Source organism: Nannospalax galili, unplaced genomic scaffold, assembly GCF_000622305.1.
Source record: "Nannospalax galili isolate Female #2095 unplaced genomic scaffold, S.galili_v1.0 scaffold1283, whole genome shotgun sequence".
Taxonomy (NCBI): Eukaryota; Metazoa; Chordata; class Mammalia; order Rodentia; family Spalacidae; genus Nannospalax; species Nannospalax galili.
The window spans coordinates 14,059-34,027 of NW_008349841.1; the positions used below are offsets into that span (position 1 = coordinate 14,059).

The following is a 19,969-nucleotide window of genomic DNA, read 5'->3' on the forward strand; positions in this document are numbered from 1 at the left end:
CCACCACAATTACAGGACATTTTGAGAGATGCTCATAGTCCCCTGGAACTAGTCGACCTAGAAGGGCAAGGAGCAAAAACTGTTATGTCCCTCTGACCAAATTAGTATAGGCCTCAAAATATGTCTGTTAAACATCCAAGAAAGTTCCACCAGTCTGGTAGTTTTCATTACTGTGTGCCATGTAGTATTTCTTAATGCTGCTTGGTATTTAACTCAGGACCTTGTGCATGCTAAGCATGTGCTCTACCACTGAACACACTATTGATTTACTTATATTGTAATAGGAAAGGTCAAAGGAATATTCACTGTCTGAAAATATAATTCATGTATTACCTGCATAAAAGTTCCACCAGTCTGGTAGTTTTCATTACTGTGTGCCATGTAGTATTTCTTAATGCTGCTTGGTATTTAACTCAGGACCTTGTGCATGCTAAGCATGTGCTCTACCACTGAACACACTATTGATTTACTTATATTGTAATAGGAAAGGTCAAAGGAATATTCACTGTCTGAAAATATAATTCATGTATTACCTGCATAAAGTTAACAATATTTTATATTTCCAGGGCTGGAGAGATGGCTCAGCAGCTAAGAGTACTGACTGCTCTTGCAGAGGACCTGGGTTCGATTCCTAGCACCCACACCCACATGGCTGCTATGAACCATCCTTAACTCCAGTTCCAGGGAAATCCGAAACCTTCTTCTGACCTCTGTGGCATTGCATGACACAGGTGCACTCACATACATGCAGGCAATACACTCATACACATACAAGCCGGGCATGGTGGCACATGCCTTTAATCCCAGCACTTGGGAGGCAGAGGCAGGTGGATCTCTGTGAGTTCAAGGCCAGCCTGGTCTACATAGTGAGTTCCAGGACAGCTGGGGCTATAGGGAGACCCTGTCTCAAAAAGAAAAAAAAAAAAAACAAAAAATTAAAAAAAAAAAAAAAAGAATACCTGGAATTTCTGGATTTTGGTTTTTTTGTTTGAGACAGGGTCTCCCTTTAGCACCAGCTGACCTGGAACTTGCTATGTAGACAAGGCTGGCCTCAATCTCAAAGAGATCTGCCTTCCTCTGCCTCCTGAGTGCTGGGACTTGAGCTTGTGCTACCAGGAATGGCTTAAAGAAATGTTTTAGGAAAGTTAATCTGAGGATATGAAAGAACACTATAAAGAATAGATTCCAGGAACCAATGACAAGATCTTGCCAAGGAAGAGGCTCATCCAAAGCTAATGATGTTTGAAAATGCCATCATTTATGGCTCAGTGGGGCCCAGCACTTGCCATGCAAGCCTAACAACCCAAGCTGGATCTCTGGAAACTACGGTAGAAGGAAAGAACCTCCTGAAAGTTGTCCTCTGACCTCCATATGTGTACCATGGCACATACACACCCACATTCACACGTGTGTGTGCACGCAAGCACTAATGAAATACTTTTAAAAAAATATTTCAGCCGGGCGTGGTGGCGCACACCTGTAGTCCCAGCACTTGGGAGGCAGAGGCAGGCAGATCTCTGTGAGTTCAAGGCCAGCCTGGTCTACATAGTGAGTTCCAGGACAGCTGGGGCTACAGGGAGACCCTGCTTCAAAAAGACAAAAAAAAAAAAAAATTATTATTTTTATTTTATGTGTTTTGCCTGCATGTGTAAAGTGCACCCATGTCATGCAATGCCCAAGGAGGTCAGAAGGGGGCATCAGATTCCCCTAGAACTGGAGTTACCAATGGTATGTTAGCTGCCATGTGGGTGCTAGAATCAAACCTGGGTCCTCTGCAAGAGCAGCCAGTTCTCTTAACTGCTGAGCAGTTAACTCTCTAGCCCCTGAAATAGGTTTTAAATGCCATTAACAAAGTCAAACATTTTGTATACCTATTTTGTGTATTATTATTTATTTATTTATTTAATTTATTTATTATTTATTTATTTATTTATTTGAGATAAGGTCTCCCTGTAGCCCCAGCTGGCCTGAAATTCCCAGCCGGCTTCGATATCACAGAGATCCTCTTGCCTCTGCCTCCTGAGGGTTGGGGTTAAAGGCATGTGCCACCACACCTGGCTGTATGCTAACTTTTTAAAAATATTTTATTTTTTAAAATTTTATGTGTATGACTATATTGCCTGCATGTATGTGAGTGCACCTATGTTGTGCAATGCCTCGGAGGTCAGAAGAGGGCTTTGGATTCCCCTGGAACTGGAGTTAAGGACAGTTCATAGCCATCATGTGGGTGCTGGGAATCGAACCCAGGTCCTCTGCAAGAGCAGTCAGTGCTTCCAACTGCTGAGCCATCTCTCCAGTCCCGCTAATTTACTTTTTTAATAAAAGATTAATTGAGCCAGACATGGTGGTACATGCCTTTAATCCCAGTACTCAGGAGGCAGAAGCAGGTGGAACTCTGTGCATTCAAGGCCAGCATGTTCTATATAGTGAGTTCCAGGCCAGCTGGAGCTACAGGGAGACCTTCTCTCAAAAAGAGCCCCCCCCCAAAAAAAATAACTGAATGATTCTTTCAACTACCTTAAATAGTTTCTGGAAAATATGAAGTAGTTCAATAACCCTGAGTATTACATTTAAGGATATGCATGATAGCTAGCTTTAGTTACCTTGTTCAAAGATGTTTAGAGCCTCTTAGTACCTCTATAATGAATGCTGAATTCCTGAGGCTAATACCTCAGACTGATCAGTCAAGATTCAGATCTTCCTTTTCGTTGTTGATCTTTGCATGTGTACATGTGGTGTATGTGCATATAATGTGTGCTCATGTATGTGTGGTTAAAATGCTACATTTTCTGTTACATGTATTTTACTACAATTAAAAGAAAAAAATAGAGCCTGGTATGGTGGGTATTTAATCCCAATACTCAGTAGGCAGAGGCTAGTGGATTTCTGTGAAATTGAGGTCAGCCTGGTCTACATCGAAAGTTCCAGGCCAGCTAGAGGTACAGGAAGACCCTCTCTCAAAGAAACAGAAACAAACAAACAAAAAATAGTAAGAGCTCCCCTTGGGAGGCAGAGGCAGGAGGATCTCTGTGAGTTCAAGGCCAGCCTGGTCTACATAGTGCCAGGACAGCTGGGGCTACAGGAAGACCCTGTCTCAAAAAAGACCAAAAAAAAAAAAAAAAATTGTAAGAGCTCTTGCCTAGCATCATGTGGCCCTAGGTTCCAACCACAGCACCATGACAACAGAACTTTAAAATTTAAAAAAAGACGGCTAGGAGAGATGGCTCAGCAGTTAAGAACATTGACTGCTCTTGCAGAGAACCCAGGTTTGAATCCCAGCACCCACATGGTTGCTAACAACACTCTGTAACTCCAGTTCCAGGGGATCTGGCACCCTCTTCTGTCCTCTACCAGCACTGCATGACACAGGTATACTTGCACACATGTAGGCAGTACACTCATACACATAAAATTAAAAAAAAAATAAAGAGCCAGGCGTGGTGGTACATGCCTTTAGTCCCAGCACTTGGGAGGTAGAGGCAGGCAGATCTCTGTGAGTTCGAGGCCAGCCAGATCTATATAGTGAGTTCCAGGCCAGCTGGGGCTATAGGGAGACTCTGTCTCAAAGACACCAAAATGAAAGAAAAGAAAAAAGAAAAGAGAGAAGGAAAGAGCCTGGTTTACCTTATAAAAACAATGTGGCAGGTTCACACTAACAACTCAGCACACAGAAAGCTGAGACACAGGGCTCCAAGTTCCAAACTGGGCAGCATGGGAAGACTCTCAGAAAAAAAAAAGCACCAACAAAAAACCCACTGTGATCAAAAATAAATAAGTAATGTAATTAATTAAAAATAAAAGCGCACTGTGACTCACATACAGCCTTCCCAGGTCTTTCTGAACCGCTGCTCTGAGCAGAGTTCCTCTCTTCACAGCTCACGTGGACTGTGATCATTCAGAACTTCCAGTTGTAACTGCTGCTCACATCTTACCTCCTGTTCAGTTTGGTTGCAGGCTCTTTAATAGTGCTCAACACCTCCTGTTAAGTGACAGGCTCAGAGGCAAAAATTAAAGTTCAAAAGAAATGAGGAACCACAGTAATAGTATTAATGTGAGAAATGTTTATTTTCTAAAAGATCACACAAAAGTTGGCGGAAAGGTCAACTACTTTACATGAAAATCTGGACAAAGAGCTGCCTAAAGAGCCTAGCTGGAGCAAACCGCAGGTGACCACCAGCCAACAGAAACAACAGCCCAGGTCAGCCATACCGGGGTCACCACCTAGGTTTCACAGGACCTACAGCGCTGATGCCCTGCGCATCCCTCCTTCCCAGGAATGAAGAAGCAGAAGCTCACTCTTTAGACATGTTCTTGATGGTCTTGTGCTCCTTCATGGCTTTCTCCCAGTCACTGCCATTGAATTCCTCAGTGACCACACTCCGCACAGTGCCTTCATCCAGGCAGTGGGGGGCGATTCCTAGGAGCAAGTGAAACAAAGAGAGGGGTTCCAAGTGTGGGTAACACTTTTAGAGACTGTATCAGATGAGCCCCCTCCTGCAGCACTATCTTCCTACACATCCGGTTTCTGGGTGGCACACTCCAGCTTTGCAACTCAGCTTGCGAGAATGATGTGCAGCCTGCTGCTGTACTAAGAAGGTCCTGTCTGCAACTACAACTTAAGCCTCTGGTTCAGGGCCCTCAACTGCCACAGGGAGATCAGAGTTCCTGAATGAGCATCAGCCAATGCTGGACAGCATTCAAAACCAAGTTGAGGCCTGGGGATATAGCTCAGGGGTCGAGTACTTGCCTAGTATGTGCAAGGCCCTATGTTCAAAAAAAAAACTAAATACCAAGCTGAAAGTAGAAAGTAACAGGCTCAGGCCTGGTAGTCTCCTGAGTGGCAGCCTGAAGAATTCTCAGGCCTTTCCTGGGTTCAGATAGATTAACCAAAAATCAAACATCTCCCAGTTTACCCAGGACATTATACCTCTAAAACCCTTTCCTGGACAGGCATTGTGGCACATGCCTTAATATCAACCCTCAGGTGACAGAGGGAGGAGACCTGCCATGAGTTCACGGTCAGCCTGGGCTACATAGTAAAACAGTGTCGATTAGATAGATGATAGGTAGGTAGGTAGGTAGGTAGATAGATGATAGATAGATAGATAGATAGATAGATAGATGATAGATAGATAGATAGATGATAGATAGACTAGACAGATGATAGGTAGGTAGGTAGATAGATTAGATAGATGATAGATAGATAGATGATAGATAGACTAGATAGACAGATAGGTAGGTAGGTAGATTAGATAGATGATTGATAGATAGATAGATAGATAGATAGAGATAGATAGATGATAGATGATGATAGATAGATAGATAGATAGATAGATAGATAGATGATAGATAAACAAACAATGAAAACCCCTTTCCTGTTACAAGGTAGCCAGGACATGGCACATGAGAAACCACCAGCACCTGCTAAAAGCAGGTCACGCCCTGTCCTCTCCACACCGGCATGGTCATAGCTACACCCACAGCTCCAGAGGCTGTGTTTACACAGTTGACATCAGCCTCTAGTTTCCCCTCATTTCGCATTGCAATTAATATTATTCTGAGAAACTGTGACTGTGTTATGGTTGGTTTTATCCACCCTACCTCCCACATCCAAGCAACACCTGAAGAGGGCTTTAGAGGTTCTCTTGCTTCTTTCTTGAACACACTAACTGTTTTTGTTTTTGTTTTTTATTTTTTGAAACAGGGTCTCCTTGTAGCCTTAGCTGGCCTGTAACTCCTTGTAGCCAGGCTGGCCTCGATCTCAGAGATCCACTGCCTCTGCCTCCCAAGTGCTGGGATTAAAGGTGTACGCCGCAACACCTGGCAACCAAGTTTAAAAATTTTTAACTATGTATTTATTTGGGGGCAGTGTGATGAGGATGGTGCATGTCAGGCAAGTACTCTACCACTGAGCTACAACCACCTTCCTTCTTCCTTCCTTTTCTTTATAAACGGTATTAGCAGCAGTCCTCATTCTCGCCTCTTCATTCCCTAGGCCCACTTCCCACCCATCTTCTCTACCTTTCAGGGTCTCCCCACAGCTCTATGGCACCAGTAAACCTATGGATGGACTCTGACAAAGATTTTATACCATATGCCTCAGACACTTAACCAGAGACGATCTTATCACAGGAAAAGAGCTTTGTTGTCTAACAATGCCTATGGAAGCACCTAGCCTAGCAGGAGGCACGCCAAACATGCCAGTGTCCACCTCGGGCAGCACTCAAACCCGAGCACCCCAGACCCCTCAGTGTCCTGAGCTCACAGTCTTACTCCCGTTACTCACCAAAGCCTCCAGGGTTGGAGCGCGGCGTGTAGAAGCTCTGGACACCGCATTTCTTACAGAAGGTGTGCTGAGCTTTATGCGTGTTGAACGTGTAGGTCGTTAAGCTCTCTGCACCCTAGGTAAGCACAAACAAGTGAACTTTCTCTTCTTAAGAGATTTTGCTTGTTTTGTTTTTTTGACAGTGTCTTATTATGTAGCCCTGGATGGCCTGGAACTCATTATATAGACCAGCTGGCCTCAAACTCAGAGATCTGCTTGCCTCTGCTGTCCTGAGTGCTGGGAGGACATGAGCCACCACACTCAGAAATTATTTTTTTTAGTCTTTTTGAGACAGGGTCTCCCTGTAGCTCCAGCTGACCTGGAACTTGCTATGTAGACCAGGCTGGCCTCAAGCTTAAAGGCATGCACCACCATGCCCAGCCAGAAATATTTTTTAATATTAAAAAATATCTTTTGAAAAGATTAATGGGGGTGTCCTTTTGTAGGTTTCTCAGGATTATGGGAGCAGGTCCCATTTCTAGAAGAGCTGGAAGCTTCTTGGGGTCAGGGACCCATCTGCATTTCCCCAGACACACATCAGTCTGGAGCAATCCATGGATCCTCTTATGTCAACTGCACACTAAACCACTCAGCCTCAAGCCTTCAATGATGTACACCAAGACAGAACACTCTATCAAAGTCAGGGGGTGTGTGTGCCTGCTTCCAAGTGCCATTCACCTAAGAGACTAGCATTCCGTGTCCCCAAACAGTATTGATCAAGTTTGCTAGGACATTACCAACTGTACTTGAATTATCTATAAAGAACAAACTAGAAGAAACTCTTTGCCACACATCATAGACAAAAGGCTAATTTCCTTAATGGATAATACAAATCAGAGAATGGGCAAAAGACACTGGTGGATCGTACAGAGAAAGAAAAGACAATTTCTCCTTAACCTATAAAATGATGTTCACTGATGAACTACATACTTTTCTATTAGGTGAAAAAGATAAAGTATCACAAAGGTATGTGGCTGGAGAGATGGCTCAGTAGTCAGAGGACCTGGGTTCAGCGTGCAGCATTCACATCAGGTGGCTCACAAATACTTTTAACTCCAGCTCCAAGGAATCCCTCTTCTGTCCTCTGCAGGTACCAACATAAATGTGCATATACACTCACACAGACACACACATAAGCACATTTATGAAATTTTTTGAAAACTGATAGATGAGGGGCTGGAGAGATGGCTCAATGGTTAAGAGCACTGGCTGCTCTTGCAGAAGACTCAGGTTTGGTTCCCAGCACCCACATGGTGTGGCTAACAGCCATCTGTAACTCCAGTTCTCAGGGATCTGATGCTCTCTTCTGGCTCTATAGGCATTGCACAACATGGGTGCACTTACATACATGCCAGCAATACACTATTACACATAAAATAAAAATAATAAAATACTTAAAAAAAATAAAAGTGGCTGGGAGTGGTGGCACACACCTTTAATCCCAGCACTCAGGAGGCAGAGGGCAGGCAGATGTCTGTGAGTTCAAGGCCAGCCTGGTCTCCATAGCGAATCCAGGCCAGCTGGGGCTACACTGAGACTCTGTCTCAAAAAGACCAAAAAAGAAAAAGAAAAAAAAAAAGTGGCAGGTAAGATTTCTCATCACTATTATACATTTTCATATTTCTTCCATACTTTCTCAGACTGCTACACACCATCCACCACTACAAGAAAAGAAGACCCTCAATGGTTTCCTATAGTTTTAAGTTTGTTTTTGTTTTAAGTGAGACAGACTGAGAAACAGACTCACTTTATTGCCCAGAATGGTCTTTAACACCTAGGCTCTAGTGATCTTCCTGCCTCAGCTTCCTCAGTAATTGGCACCACATGTGCATACTACTAAGAGCTTCCTATAAAAATAGCTCCGCAAGGGGCCTGCTCTCACTCTGTAACTTGGATGCAACAGAATTACCAAGAAATCAGGAGATGCCACACACTCTACCTCATTTATTACTAGAAGTCACCCAGTGACACCCAGATCCTCCTATACTCTATGCATCCCAACTTCATCCCGTGTTCCTGCTCCTCAATCTACTGGCAATTTTTTTTTTTTTTTAATTGCAGTCCTAGAGATGGAACTTAGAGCCTCACTCATGCTAGGCAAGTGCTTTATCACTGAGCTACAGTCCCAGCTGGCCACTTCTCTTTTTGCTTTTTAATTTTATTATTAGTGTTGGTGTGTGTATGATGGGGGAGGCATGTGTTATGGTACATGTGTAGTGAAAAGACAACTTTCAGCAGTCAGCTCTCTCCTTATTGTTGGCTTGTGGCCATTTCTTTTGACCACTAGGGTCTTCTGAATTTGAATGCCCTGTAACATCCCTCCCATTTTGTTTTTTAGGATTTTTTTAAACTTTCTTGTATTTTTTAAAAAATTTTATTTTTATTTTATGTGTATGCATGTATTGCCTGCATATAGGTAAGTGGACCTGTGTCGTGCAATGCCCATGGAGGACAGAAGAGGCTGTCAGATCCCCTGGAACTGTAGTTACAGACAGCTGTTAGCTGCCATGTGGATGCTGGGATTTGAACCTGGGTCTTCTGCAAGAACAACCAGTGTTCTTAACCACTGAGCCATCTCTCCAGCCCCTTTATTTTTTTTTATGTGTATGCGTATATTGCCTACATGTATGTAAGTGCACCTGTGTCATGCAATGTCCGCAAAGATCAGAAGAGAGCATTGGATCCCCTGGAACTGGAGTTATAGACAGTTCTTAGCTGCCATGTGGGTACTGGGATTGGAACCCAGGTCTTCTGCAAGAACAGCCAGTGTTCTTAACTGCTAAGCCATCTCTCCAGCCCATGTATTTTATTTTTTATGTATATAAGTGTTTTGCCCACCTTTATGTAAGTGTACCTATGTGTGCAGTGTCCAAGGAGGCCAGAAGAGGGGACTGGATACCCTGGAACTGGAGTTATGGACAGTTGTTAGCTTCTTGTGGGTGCTAGGAACTGAACCTGGGTCCTCTGCAAGAACAGTGCTCTTAACCACTGAGCCACCTCTCTAGCTTTATTTTTAACATTTTATTATTTTTTTGTGTATTGCTTGCATGTATGTGAGTGCACCTATGTCGTGCAATGCCATGGAGGTCAGAAGAGGGCTTTGGATTCCCCTGGAACTGGAGTTAAGGACAGTTCGTAGTCACCATATGGGTGCTGGGACTCGAACCCAGGTCCTCTGCAAGAGCAGTCAGTGCACTTAACTGCTGAGCCATCTCTCCAGCCCCTTATTTTATTTTTAATTATGTGGTAGTGTCTGTGTGTCTGTGTATGGGTATGTGCATGTGAATGCAGGTGCCTACAGAGGCCAGAAGTGTCAGAACACCTAGAGCTGGAGTTACAGCCAATGTGAGCTGCCCAATGTGGGTGCTGGGAACTGAATTCACGTCCTCTGCAGTTCCTTCCATTTTAAAGCTTTGCCACTGAAGACACTATATTCCCGTTTTTCTGTTTTACCACTGGTCATCCTTTTTGGACTGTTTGCGTCCCTTCCTCCTCTGTTCAGGTCTGTACACACAATGGCAGGTCTAGAACTGTCCTCAGCTTTTTCCTTGCTCTGGCTACCTCTACCCAGTTGACCTTCCATGCTCCTCAGACCTAAATAACACCAGTGTGCCAACAACTCCCAAGTGCATAGTTCTACCTCTGTTATCTCCAGACAGATCCAGTTCCCCACTTCCCATCTTTATGAACATTCAAGACACCTTCAGTGAATTTATTCAAAACAAAACCCTTGGTCCTAGTACCAAGCCACCCACACCTGCGTGTCTGACAGGAGCTGGCACCTCTATTCAACTAGGTGCTTAGACCCTCTCTCTTTTTCTCATCTTCACATCTAATCCTCTCATGGTTCTCCAAGTGTGGTCCTCAGACCAGCAGCCTTAGCACCACTTGGAGATCTGTAAAAATGAAATTCATGGATCCATGTGAGACCTACAGAATCGGGATTACAGGCCTTCAGTCTGTGTTAATGTTTGTGCATCCAGGCTCAGGAACACGTTACCTTTATAAAAAAAAAAAAAAAAAAAAAAAAGTGTGTGTGTGTGTGTGTGTGTGTGTGTGTGTGTAAGTCAGTGGCCAACCTGCAGGAGTCAGGGTCTCTCCTTCTGCCATGTGGGTCTTGGGGCTCACTCTGGTAGTTAGGTGTCTTCACGCAATGAGCCATTTTGTGAGTCCCAGTTATCTATTCTTTTTCTGTTCCAATCCAAGCTCTACTACTTCTCACCTGACCCACCCTCATAACCTCCTGCTTCCCGCCTCCACTTCCCTCTTCCTAACCTACAGTGGCCCAAGGGAGCTAGGAAGGGTCCAGTTGGATATTATCACACACTGCTTAAAACCCTCCATCAGCCCCACACCACACAAAGCATAGAAAGCTGCCTGTTCATCAGATACTGCTTCTTTCTCTTCAACTCCACCCCAGGTCACTTCTACCCACTTGCCCCAACAGCCACAATGGCCAGGGTTCAGCTCCCCAACACACCAAACTCATGCCCCATAAGCTTGTCCCCTTTACCCAGGACACTCTTCCTGCCCACAGCTCCACTGTGCTTAGCATTCTGACTGGAACATTGGAGGAACCACCACCCCCACCACAGCTTCCCAATAACTTTTCATAGCACGTACACTCTTGGATTTCTTTCTTATCTGACTCTCCACCTACAGAATGTTAGCAATGGGAGAACAGGCGCTTTGCCTGTCCCTGTCCCACTAGTTAATGCTTCAGTGAAACAGTTGCCTGGCACACAATACTTGCCTCATAAACACTTGAATGTGCTTTGTATTTAAACAAAAGAAATTGCTCCTTTAATGAGGTGAGGTCAAAAACTAGAACTGTGCCCAGCGGCACAAAGAAAAATGTGGACAAGAACCTAGGAAGGAAGAAAACACAAGCAATTCTTGACCCACGCTGAGGGCTGCACCTGGAAGTGTCTTCAGGAGCTGCCAGTCCCAGGAACTTAAGAACAAGGTTGAGGATGGACTGCAGTCTCCAGCAGGGTGAAGGGCGCCTGTTAGTGCTCCTATGGCTTATAGGAAAGATGAGGCACAGGTGTGCTGCTTACCTGGCATACCACATTACCACAGACACTCACACCAAGCCCAGTGCTATTAAGGACCAAAGGGGGCAGACAAAGGAGACAAAGCTGGGAACAGTGTCCAGAAACCTGCCAAAAGTCTGCTCATCATTAAACCCCTCCAGGCCAGGAGTCAGCTCAGGCATGGAAACAGGCGGAACTTTCCTCAGACACACCCCCAAGTTCATAGCAAAGGAGAGGAATATTTGTGCAAAACCCTTGTACAGGTTCACAAAGTCTGTGAGACCTCAATGGAAAGTGGAGGAAAGGCAGACAGAATTAAAGCCCTCCTCACCCCACATTATCTAGACTGTGCAAAGACTTTTTTTAAAAAGTTTGTATTTTCGGCCAGGTGTGGTGGCTCATGCCTTTAATCCCAGCACTCGGGAGACAGAGGCAGACGTATCTCTGTGAGCTCAAGGCCAGCCTGGTCTACATAGTAAGTTCCAGGACAGCTGGGGCTACAGGGAGATCCTGTCTCAAAAATTTTCCAACGCAGAGATTTTATTTCTAAGATTTGATCCTAAACAAATAAAAAAAAACCTTCCTAAATTGTCAAAGACTCATACACAAGCAAGTTCATCACAATGTCATTTTTTTTTTTAAGTCTTTTTGAGACTAGCTGGCCTGGAACTCCCTATGTAGACCAGGCTGGCCTCCATCTCAGAGCCATCTGCTTGCCTCTGCCTCCTGAGTCCCAAGAATAAAGGTGTGTGCCACCACGCCCGGTATCACAATGTCATTTATAAATTGGGGAAAAAAACCCACTGGACTCAACCCAGAAACTCACTACTGCAAACATAAGAATGAAGGACTAGGTCAACCAGGAGACTGACTATGAAGGAAGAGAAGTGATCTGTATCAAGCACAAAAAACTCCTGAAATAATAAAATTAAACAAAACAGCTGGAAATGTAGCCCAGTGGCACAGTTCTTATCTAGCATATACGAGGCCCTGGGTTCAACTCTAACATTGCAGAAAAAAAAATAAAGACCAGCTGGGCATGGGGGCGCATGCCTTTAATCCTAGCACTCGGGAGGCAGAGGCAGGTGGATCTCTGTGAGTTCAAGGCCAGCCTGGTCTACATAGTGAGTTCCAGGACAGCTGGGGCTACAGGGAGACCGTCTCAAAAAGACCAAAAAATAAAAATAAAATAAAAAAAAATAAAGACCATGTAAGTTTTCACTAGGAAATGATAGTGTGTAGACTACTTATTTCCTTTTTTTTTTTCCTTTTTTGAGACAGGATTTAGCTATGTTGCCCAAATTAGGTTATAGCATACTTTAATTAAAAAATATATATATATATGACAAAGAGCGGGCATGGTGGTACACACCTTTAATCCCAGCACTCAGGAGGCAGAGGCAGGTGGATCTCTGATGGAGGCCAGCCTGGTCTACATAGGGAGTTCCAGGCCAGACAGGGCTACATGGAGACCCTGTCTCCAAAACAAAACAGACAAAAAAATCAAACAAAAAATATGACAATAAAGCACCTGTAGTTACAGCTGCTCAGGAGGCTGAGGCTGATGGGTCCCTTGAGACCACAATTCCAGGAGCCAGGCTGGGCAACACAGCAACAACCCACATTAAGAAAAAAAAAAAAAAAAAAATGAGGCTGTCAAGATGGCTCAAAGGATAAAAGTGTTTGCCATGCAAGCCTGATGACCTAAGTTCAGTCCCTGGAACCAACATGATAAAGGAAAACTGACTCCTGTAAATTGACCTCTGACCTCCACACATGCACTTTGGCATGCATCCCCATACATATCATATTACATATCACATACCCATACACATGCCCATACATATCACATATACATTTTTTTAATTTTAAAAGAAACAGCCGGGCGTGGTGGCACACGCCTTTAATCCCAGCACTTGGGAGGCAGAGGCAGAAGGATCTCTGTGAGTTCAAGGCCAGCCTGGTCTACATAGTGAGTTCCAGGACAGCTGGGGCTACAGAGAGACCCTATCTCAAAAAGACCAAAAAAAAAAAAAGAGACAACAACATACTTACATGTATTTATCTATATAGAAATAATATACACAAAGGCCAGGGATGTAGTTCAGTTAGTAAACTGCTTACCTAGAAAGCAAGAAGCCCTGGGTTCAACCCCAGCACCTCATAAACTGGGCATGGTGGCATACATCTGTAATTCTAGCACTCAGGAAGTAAAGGCAGGAGGACCAGGAGTTCAAGGATATCCCTAGTTAATGAGTTCAAGGCCAGCCTACGATACATGAGCCCAAGTCTCAAAAGAAGAAAAAAAAGATGTATATCAAAATATTAGTAGTGATTACCTTTGAATACTTTTACTTTATGTTTTCCAGGAGAAACACAGGTTATTCAGGTTCCAAAATACTTTATTAATTTATTTTTGGTTGTTTGAATTAGAAAACATTAGCACAATACTATCATATATGCTTTCAAAAACAAAGGGACCAAGTGTGGTGGTGCAGGCCTTTAATCCCAGCATTTGGGAGGTAGGCAGGAAGATCTATTAGTCTACACAGTGAGTAGCCAGCTGGGGCTACAGGGAGACCCTGTCAAAAAAAGGGGGGCGGCACTCAAAGTCCTTAAAAGGTCCTGCTATGCTCTCTGCCCTCATACTCTGCAGAGAACAAGCTAAGAAGAAGGGGTAGGGGTTCATGAATCCTTATACAGGGATTCCACCCTCCCTGACCCTGCTCATAAGCACTAACCTTCAGGAGCTTGAAGCGAGAAGCTGGAACGATGAAGTGTCTATTCTGCTTCTTCTTGCAAATGCTACAGCTACAGAAAGAGAGATTCCAGATTGTGAGCAGCCATCCACATTGTCCACATGCCCCAGCAGCCCTGCCCCATGCCTGAAGAAGCAGCTGACCTCAAATGGGTCACCCCTTTCAGCACCATCCAGGGACAGGGAAGCTGGAGGCAGCAGGACAGGCCACCTAGAATCTCTGCTCTTTCTGGCAGTAAAGCCTGCTGGTGACAGATCAGCAGGGAAGGCCACCCAGCACCCAATAATCCAGGACCTTATTTCTGCTGGCCCCCAACCCCTGGCCCCAGAAGAGAAACACTGAACTTAAAAGACACTTAGACAGCTAGGGCTACAGGGAGACCCTGTCTCAAAAAGACAAAAAAAACAAAAAAACAAAAACCACACACTTAGAATCACTGGGTGTAGTGGCACACACCTTTAATCTGAGCACTTGGGAGGCAAAGGCAGGCAGATCTCTGGGAGGTCAAGGCCAGCCTGGTCTACATAGTGAGTTCCAAGCCAGCTGGGACAATAGGGAGACCCTGTCTCAAAAAGACCAAAAAAGGAGACCAAAAAAAGAAAAAAAAGACACTTAAAAAACAAATTTCAGGGCTGGAGACATGGCTTAGCAGTTAAGAGTCCTGGCTGCTCTTGCAGAGAACCCAGGTTCAATTCCCAGCACCCACATGGCAGCTAACAACTGTCCATAACTCCAGTTCCAGGGGATCCAACACCCTCTTCTGACCTCTGCAGGCATTGCATGACATGGGTGCACTTATACACATGCAAGCAATATACTCATACACATAAAAACAAAACAAAAAAAACAAAAACAGAAACAAATTTCAGACCCTGCTACAATCTCATGCCTCTTAAGCTATCTATACCAAAAATGGACAAGAAACCTCAGGTCTCCATCTCCACATCAGAAATTCAAGCACCAAGCATTTTATCCAGAAGTACCAATTTGGAAATTGAATCAAAATCTGTTCCTCTCAGCCTGCCATTTCTATGTTTTTTGTTTCTCTGTGCTGGGATTAGTAAACCCACCACACATAGTAAACAGGCATTCTATCACTAAGCTATACCTCAAGCCCTTCAATCTACCTCTTAAAATAAATTTAATTTTTTAAAATTTTTATTTATTATTTTTATTTTATGTGTATGAGTGTATTGCCCACGTGTGTGTAAGTGTACCAGTGTCATGCAATGTCTGTAGTCAGATGACAGCAATGATCTCCCAGAACTGGAATCATGGAGGGTTGTTAGTTGTCATGTGGTTGTGCAATGCCCGCGGAGGTCAGAAGAGGCTGTTGGATCCCTTGGAACTGGAGTTACGGACAGTTGTTAGCTGCCATGTGGATGCTAGGATTCGAACCCCGTTCTTCTGCAAGAACAACCAGTGTTCTGAACCGCTGAGCCATCTCTGCAGCCCTTTAATCTTATTTTTATTTTTGAGATATGGTCTCATGTTACCTAAGCTGGTCACAAACTCTATGTAGCTGAGGATGACCTTGAACTTCTGATCCTCTTGTCTCCACTTTCCCTGGAATTACAGATGTGTGACACTATGTCAACATTATACAATGCTGGGGATTGAGCCAGGGGCTTTGTGTGTATGTATTCTAGGCAAGTACTCTACTAACTGAGCTCCATTCCCAAGCCCAATTCACCTTTTAAAAAGTCATGGCTTAGTAGAGGATCCTCTAACAAATTATGCCATGCTGCTGCTTTCCAAATCTGGACTCTACTGTCAGTAGCCTAGTCAGCTTTCCATTTGAGTAAAACCATAGTGTCTAATATTCAGAAAAAATTCAGGTACCACTAGAGGCAAAAAAATTACTTTCTGAGTAATTAAGTACATGTCAACAGCTATCTATAAAGCAAAGGCCTGTTGTCCTTCCTCTATTATAATGCCAGGGAACCTGCAGGCTTTCCAGGGCTGGAGATGGCTCAGCAGTTAAGGGCACTGGCTGCTCTTGCAAAGGACCAGGGATCAGTTTCCAGCCGCATCCACTTGGCACCTAACAACCATCGATGCAACCAATCAGTTCCAGGAGATCTGACACCCTCTCTGGCTTCTAAGGGCATTGTACAACATGGGTGCATTAACAATCATGCAGGCAAAACACTCATATACATAAAATAAAAATAAATAATATTCTTTGTAAAAAAAAAAAAAAAGCAGTCCTGGGGCTGGAGAGATGGCTCAGTGGTTAAGAGCACTGGCTGCTCTTACAAAGTACCTGGCTTTAGTTCCCAGCACCCACATGGCAGCTAACAACCATCCTCTGATCAACACCCTCTTCTGACCTCTGAAAGCACTACATGACACAGGTACACTTACAAACATGCAGGCAGTACACTCATACACATAAAATCAAAATAAATTTTTTTTAGAAAAAGTGGGCCTTTCACTGAGCCTGGTAGAACCATCTGCCTCATCCCAAGAACAGAGAGAGTACGTACACGAGAAGCTTCTGGGTATGCACACCCTCTACTCGTTTACTTCCATCTAGCTTTACTGATAGACTCCTAAGAAGATTTTGGTGCACGCCTTTATCCCAGCACTCAGGAGGCAGAGGCAGGTGGATCTCTGTGAGTTCGAGTCCAGCCTGGTCTACATAGCAAGTTCCAGGACAGCTGGGGCTACAGGGAGACCCTGTCTCAAAAAGACCACTGGCACCCAAACACACAGACTACAGGCTGTTATTCTGACCAAATCAGAATTTCTAGCTTTCCCCAATCTTTAAAAAAAAAAAAATTAGACATGTCACATGACTCAGCAGGTAAGGGCACCTGTCACCAAGCCTGTTGAGTTTGATTCCCCAGGACCCACATGGTGGCAAGAGATCTATTTAACATTGTCCTCTGATCTACACAGGCACATTCACACACACACACACACACACACACACACACACACACACACACACACACACACACACACACTCACACTCATACTCTGAATAAATAAAATGTAATAAAAAGTTTAAGCCAGGATGTAGTGGCATACGCCTTTAATCCTTTAATCCCAGCACTCGGGAGGCAGAGGCAGGTGGATCTCTGTTGAGTTCAAGACCAGCCTGATCTACATAGTAAATTCTAAGCCAGCTGGGGCTACAGGGAGACCCTGTCTCAAAAAGACAACAATAACAAATAGTAATAAAAAATTTAAATTATCATTGGGAAAATATCAAGTCACATACAAGGCAAAAGAACAGAAGAATGAGCCATTTATGTCCCCAGCACCTGACTTCAACAGTTATCAGCTCCTGGTCAACACTGTTTCTCCTATACCCCAACTCCCCTAGATTATTCTGAAGCATGCCTTTTTATGCTTCAAGTCTTCTAAGCCAATTTAGGAAGAGAAAATACTCACTTGCAGTCAAAGATGTGTAAGTCTGCTGAAGCCCAGACTTCAAAACGAACTGCTCCACAATGGCAGCCCCCTGTGTGCTTCACCAGGCCCTGGTATTCACTAAATGAAACAAAAGCCAAAGCAGTAAGAATTTCCAACAGGCAGGTAGGGGCCTTATGGCATGGCTCCCTCACACTTTCTTTTTGTTGTTAAAAGAAAGACAGGCTGAAACAAAAGTCTTTTTTATAGGGCAACCAAGCGCATTTCATAAAAGAATGGTTTGGTATTTTCTCTGTGAGTTCTCTATCCCTTTCCTGAACTGCATAAGCTTGCAAAATAAAATGTACCCAGAATTCAGAAAATGTGAGAGTAGGGGAAAAGCCTACTTCATCCCCTCATTTTTATATGTCAACTGTTAAAAAAAAAGATAAGCACCAAGGAGGGAGCAGTAAACAAGACATGACTGCGTTCCTTACCAACCATCAAGCAAACTGCCCAGATAATATTTAATTCTGATTGTGACGAAGATAGTAGAGGTGGCCTTGAAAGAGAAGGCAGGTTACCCAATTGGGCCTAGTGATTCTGAAAAGCCTTCTGAGTCAGCAGCAAAGGCTTTTATGTTTCTACTCATTCTCCTCTAGTATTTTTCATGTATATGCCTTTGTACATAACTGTGTATACACATTTGAGGCCAGGCGAATAACTGAACATTAAGATTCAATAAACATCATGAAATCCCTTTCCAAAAAGACCAAACACTCTTCCAGTAATGAATGAGAAAACATTTCATTTGAGTTCTCAGCAATGATCACGGAAGAAAATGACTCACTGCGGAGTTAATTTACCATTTGATTAATGGCAAGATGAATGCTCTTTCAGGTTTCTTTACAAGTTAACATAATCTCAATTTCTTCATCCATATACAGGTAATATTTATTGTAAAAAATCCAAAGATTATTGTATTTGGCAACCCAAGGAGAGCCTCCTCCTGTGATCACCATACCAACAGATCCATTATTTACTATATGTTCCTCCAATCTTTTCCTATACAATATTTGAACAAATTTTTTAGTGTTATATACACCTTTTTGCACAAGAGTTAGAGAGTGGGCATAAAAATAATGTAAGCACAGAGTATATTAATCTGGTGCTGGACTTACATACCTTGCCCCTGGCTTGATCTCTTTCTTCTGCTAAAGGGTCTTTATAGCCCATGGTGGCCTTGAAATGGCTGCAACTCTCCTGCCTTCGCACCCTGGATACTATGACTACAGGCATGTACTTCTGTGCCCATCTCTAAGGCTCTTTATATAATTTATATCACACCAAACAGTAGCTGATACACAACAAGTATTCTATTAATGTGTGATTTTTCACTTTAAAGAAAGTTTTAACTGAATTTTTGTTTCAAATGAAAAATTTTAAAGTCAAAGAGGGTAAAATGAAAAAGTGAAGCACACAGAAAGCTATTTCTGGGCTAATACAGCAAAACTAGGAATTTCTTCTGGAACAATGACAATGAGCATTTTGTTGTTTATGGAAAAGTAGTTCAGATTGTTAGTCAACTGTTGGTTAGTTTTCTTAGTGCTTTTATTGTTCTCCATCCATCGTTGCCAATGAAAGCTGCATTACTTGAGTGTTCAGTATCTCTAGGTAGCACAATAGTTCAAGGGGGCAGAGACTCACATCACATTTAGGAAAGAAAAGGCAGTTCTGCTCAGAGCAGTTAACAGCTATTTTCCAAATCATAGACCTCTGATATGCTCATTGGGCTGCCTAATAGACTGGAAGTTCTTCAGAAGCACAGGTGGAAGTGCGCAAGGTAGAGCTAGGCTCCCGGGATCCAGGCTCGGTGGAGAACACAAAGCCTCAGCCAAGCATCCCGGGGCAAACATCCCCGGCAGCGCTTTACGCGCGCTTCACACCGGGATAAATGATGCCCGCCCCCCTTCCTCCCCGGGCTGCCTAAGACAATGGGACTTCGGCCGCAGAATTAACTACCGTCTCTACCTTTCCCTCCCGCCCACCCTCCAAAGGCACCTGCAAACACGTGGGTAAAAACGATCCCAGAAAAGAGGGAAGTAGTGGGATTTGTCCTTTTCGCAGGGAGAGCCCCTCCTGCGCGCCGAGTCTAGACCGTATGGAGCTCGGCGCTGGAACTGCGGGCCGCGCGAGTGCCAAGCAGAACCGCCCGGCCGCTCGGCTCAGCAGCCAGAGCCCCGGGCGCGGCGCCGGGCACACCAGCCGCAGGGACGCCGGTCCCGCCGTCACCCGCCGCCACACTCACAAGGTGTCCAGCAGCAGCTTAGCGGCGCCCTCGAAGCTAAGCCGCTGCCGCTTCTGGAACGTCTCCCAGCGCTCCCGCTGCTCTCCCAGGTCGAGCGCCGACATGGAGGACGAGGAGGTCGGCAGCGGCAGCTCGGCCGGTGGCGGCTCCTCGGCCCCCGCCTCCTGGGCCCGCGGCGGCG

General features: G+C 44.3%; 1 protein-coding gene across 1 annotated transcript in view; it reads right to left on the reverse strand.

Moving 5' to 3' along the window:
- Positions 1-4,041: 4,041 nt before the first annotated feature.
- Cenpv (centromere protein V) overlaps positions 4,042-19,969 on the reverse strand; it is a 16,397-nt gene continuing 469 nt past the window's right edge. The window contains exons 2-6 of the mRNA XM_029570426.1: positions 19,789-19,949; positions 17,523-17,621; positions 14,103-14,172; positions 6,287-6,401; positions 4,042-4,417 (exon numbers count right to left, since the gene is read on the reverse strand). Coding sequence (XP_029426286.1) covers positions 4,293-4,417; positions 6,287-6,401; positions 14,103-14,172; positions 17,523-17,621; positions 19,789-19,949 — 570 coding nt within the window. The 3' untranslated portion in view covers positions 4,042-4,292. The remainder of the gene's footprint in view (positions 4,418-6,286; positions 6,402-14,102; positions 14,173-17,522; positions 17,622-19,788; positions 19,950-19,969) is intronic.